Source organism: Galeopterus variegatus, unplaced genomic scaffold (genome assembly GCF_000696425.1).
Source record: "Galeopterus variegatus unplaced genomic scaffold, G_variegatus-3.0.2 Scaffold18915, whole genome shotgun sequence".
NCBI lineage: Eukaryota > Metazoa > Chordata > Mammalia > Dermoptera > Cynocephalidae > Galeopterus > Galeopterus variegatus.
This window is the reverse complement of record NW_007745026.1, coordinates 1-3,117: the sequence shown is the minus strand read 5'-3', so window position 1 is coordinate 3,117 and position 3,117 is coordinate 1. Positions and strand designations below refer to the sequence as shown.

The 3,117-nt window shown below is 33.8% G+C and overlaps 1 protein-coding gene across 1 annotated transcript; it reads left to right on the top strand.

Annotated features, from left to right (window-relative positions):
* The first annotated feature begins 575 nt into the window (after positions 1-575).
* Positions 576-2,924, top strand: LOC103583000 (protein FRA10AC1-like). The gene is made up of 4 exons (XM_008564432.1): positions 576-630; positions 1,261-1,337; positions 2,632-2,727; positions 2,858-2,924. Exons 1-4 carry the CDS (start codon positions 619-621, stop codon positions 2,922-2,924), a joined length of 252 nt encoding a protein of 83 aa, XP_008562654.1. The 5' UTR covers positions 576-618.
* Positions 2,925-3,117: the final 193 nt, after the last annotated feature.

Sequence of the window (3,117 nt, the reverse complement as noted above, 5' to 3'; positions counted from 1 at the left end):
TGAATTGGGTATTTATGACATCAAGTAGTCAAATACAGTCATGTGTTGCTTAACAACAAGGACAGGGCTGGCCAGTTAGCCCAGTTGGTTAGGGTGTGGTGCTGATGACACCAAGGTCCAGGGTCAAATCCCTGTACTGTCCATCTGCCAAAAAAAAAACAACAGGGATATCCTCGGAGAAATGAGTTGTTAGGCACTTTCATTCTTGTGCGAACATTGTAGGGTGCACTTTACTTACCCAGGCTAGATGGTATAACCTATTGTTCCTACATGAGTAATGCGTGGCACTATGACATTAAGATTGCTACAACATCGCTAGGCCATAGGAATTTTTGAACTTCATTATAGTATTATGGAACCACTGTTGTATATGTGGTCCAACATTGACTGAAACATGTGGCTCATGACTGTAAGCCATCCATCTACCATTAATGTGTGTCCCAAATTCAGTGTAATGCTGGAACCAGAAGCTTCTAACACAAGTGAATGACAATCGAAGTCTTCCAGTGTTTTTAAGAATTTCAATTCAAAAATGAATTGAAACAAGATAAAGCTGACTAAGCCAAAGGCCAAGGTAGTTTACCTTGAAGAAACCCAAAATAAAATGGAAGTCTACATATGTTGAAAAAGGTAATAGGAAAATTTTCGATTGATACAGTACTGTTTACAAATACTGTTATTCTGATGGAATATAGTTAATCATATTCCAGAAAGGCAATTTGGAGTAGTTGAAATTGGGCTTAAGAATCAAGTAGATCAGTTTAGCTACTTATTTGCTTTGTGAAATTGATATTAATTTGTCCTTTTTTTTCATCCCTGAAATGGAGATAACAGTTCCTGACTTGCAGTATTAGAAGCTTTGTTTGTAAAGTATTTGGCATGTCTGGAACAAAGCTGGTGATAAATACACAGTAACTGTTACTACTATGAGTCAAGTAAAAGTGAAGCATTGCTGAACTTTGTATGCAATTTCTTTGCAGCTTCTAGGCCTGGTTTTCAATGAAAAGGTGAAAGAGTAGCCTCCCTTGTTCACCTAATGATAATTATAGGTGAAAAATGTTGATGCATATTCTGAAGAGTAAGTCTATTATTTCAAAGTGAATGCAAGTTTTAGATGGCTGGATATCCCACAAACGGTGATCTGCCCACCATGGCCCTTTAAAACTATTGTGGCTGTTTAAGATAACTTATTAAACTGTACTGTTTCCTACAACAATTGGCAACTAGGTTCTAAATGGCTGGCTTCATACTCCTTAACAGATGCATGGTCATGGGGGCTATGACTCTGATTTTAGCGATGATGAACACTGTGGAGAATCTAGCAAAAGGAGAAAAAGGTAAGTAATTTTTAATTAATCTATGTTTCACATCCTTTCTAGAATGATAAGAGGTATAAATAAATAATATTGAAAGTTTGGGGGTTGTGTTTGCATGTGAAGACAACTGCTCTCTAGTGGATGAATTTTCATTAAACTGAAATAAATTGATTCAAAGTTGGGGAACAATTGTGGGAAAAATAAGAATATTTATGCTGTGGAAAGGTTTATTGAAAGGGAAGGAGAAAAAGAAAGATTCTGAAGGTTTCATATTTCTCTTTTGCATGTGTTTTTCATTCAACTATCAAGGGCTGTTTACTTGCAAATGTTATAGCTCGGAAGGGTCCTGGTTTGTAGTCTCTTTCTAGTACTGGCCTTCAGAGTGAGATAAATGTGGGGGATGAAATTGTAATGCATCGCAGTTCTTATGAATGAGCAGATTAAGTGGTCAAGGGAAGAAGCTCACGGTAGGTTTTACTGATTTGGAAGGGACACAAGAACTGTCAGTACATAAAGCCCGAGTGTTATAAAGAGGCTACATTTTGACAGAATTACTGTGCTTATTCTCAGCTTTCAGTGCTTAGAAACTCAGTTTTATCCATTAACTGAGGAGTGATTGACTGATTCATACTAACCAAACTTACAGAAATTGGTTTATTATTTTACATTGACAGCATACATAGGCATACTAACTGGGATTGAACACTTACAAGATACTTAGTCTTCACCGATAACCAAAAGAATAGTAATAATTATAACACATTACTTTTTATGGTACTTTACATTTTCTAGATTTTTTCAATCAAAAATATTACTTTGTGAGAATAGAATATAAGCAAATCTAGTTGGATATTCTGCTCTAGGATTATATTCATCTACATAACTAGGGCCGATCAGCTAAGGTCTATATCCTCTATAATCTGCCTTTCTTTTTCCATATTATTAATTACCAAAAGCTTTCTTATCCACATTCTATAAACAGGGAAATCGAGACATGAAGAGATTAAGTAACTTAATCTTATTAAGATTAAGGTAGTAAATGGCAGAGTCAGAATTTGAACCAAGAACCTAGATAGTCTGACAGTAGAACTCATGCTATTATTAGTTTCATCTTCTCCATTTTATAGGTATTAAATAAAGTTGTTAATTAAGCTATCTAAGGAGATGTCAAATGTCTCATTTAAGATCAGTGACTCTTTTTTGAGTTAAGACTTGAATTCTTTAAAACATGTTGCAATTATGAAAATATAAGGAATTAGGAAACAACCTTGGAGAAAAAGTAACTTTTAATAAGTTTTTTTTCTTAATACACCAGGACAGTTGAAGATGATTTACTGCTCAAAAAGCCATTTCAGAAAGAAAAACATGGAAAGGTGGCCCATAAACAAGTTGCAGCAGAATTGCTGGATAGGTATTGTATTTCAATGTAAATTATGTTCTTTGGTTTAAGACATTTTATAAATTAAGGGACTAGGGGATTTGATTATATTAATTAGAATATAGACATTTTAATTTGCTTAAAATGAAATTTGTTTTAACAGGGAAGAAGCAAGAAATAGAAGGTTTCATCTCATAGCTATGGATGCTGTATCCTTTTTATATTTCTAGATTTTTATCACTAGTAGAATGTTTCAAAATCTGCCTTTTTATTTCATAAAATCTTGCGAAGACAAATAGGCCTTTTATATTTTTTAAGGTATGTGCTTATTGATGTATAATTTTGCCATTTATACTTTCTGGGTACGATTCTCTTTTACTAATATATAGCAAAGATTTAGAGACAAAAATAATGAAACATATT

What these genes read in the sequence shown, in the direction of transcription:
- LOC103583000 (XM_008564432.1), top strand. An exon ending in TCTAGCAAAAGGAGAAAAAG is followed by an intron (nt 1,338 to 2,631) that starts GTAAGTAATTTT and finishes TTAATACACCAG; the next exon opens with GACAGTTGAAGATGATTTAC. An exon ending in GCAGCAGAATTGCTGGATAG is followed by an intron (nt 2,728 to 2,857) that starts GTATTGTATTTC and finishes TTGTTTTAACAG; the next exon opens with GGAAGAAGCAAGAAATAGAA.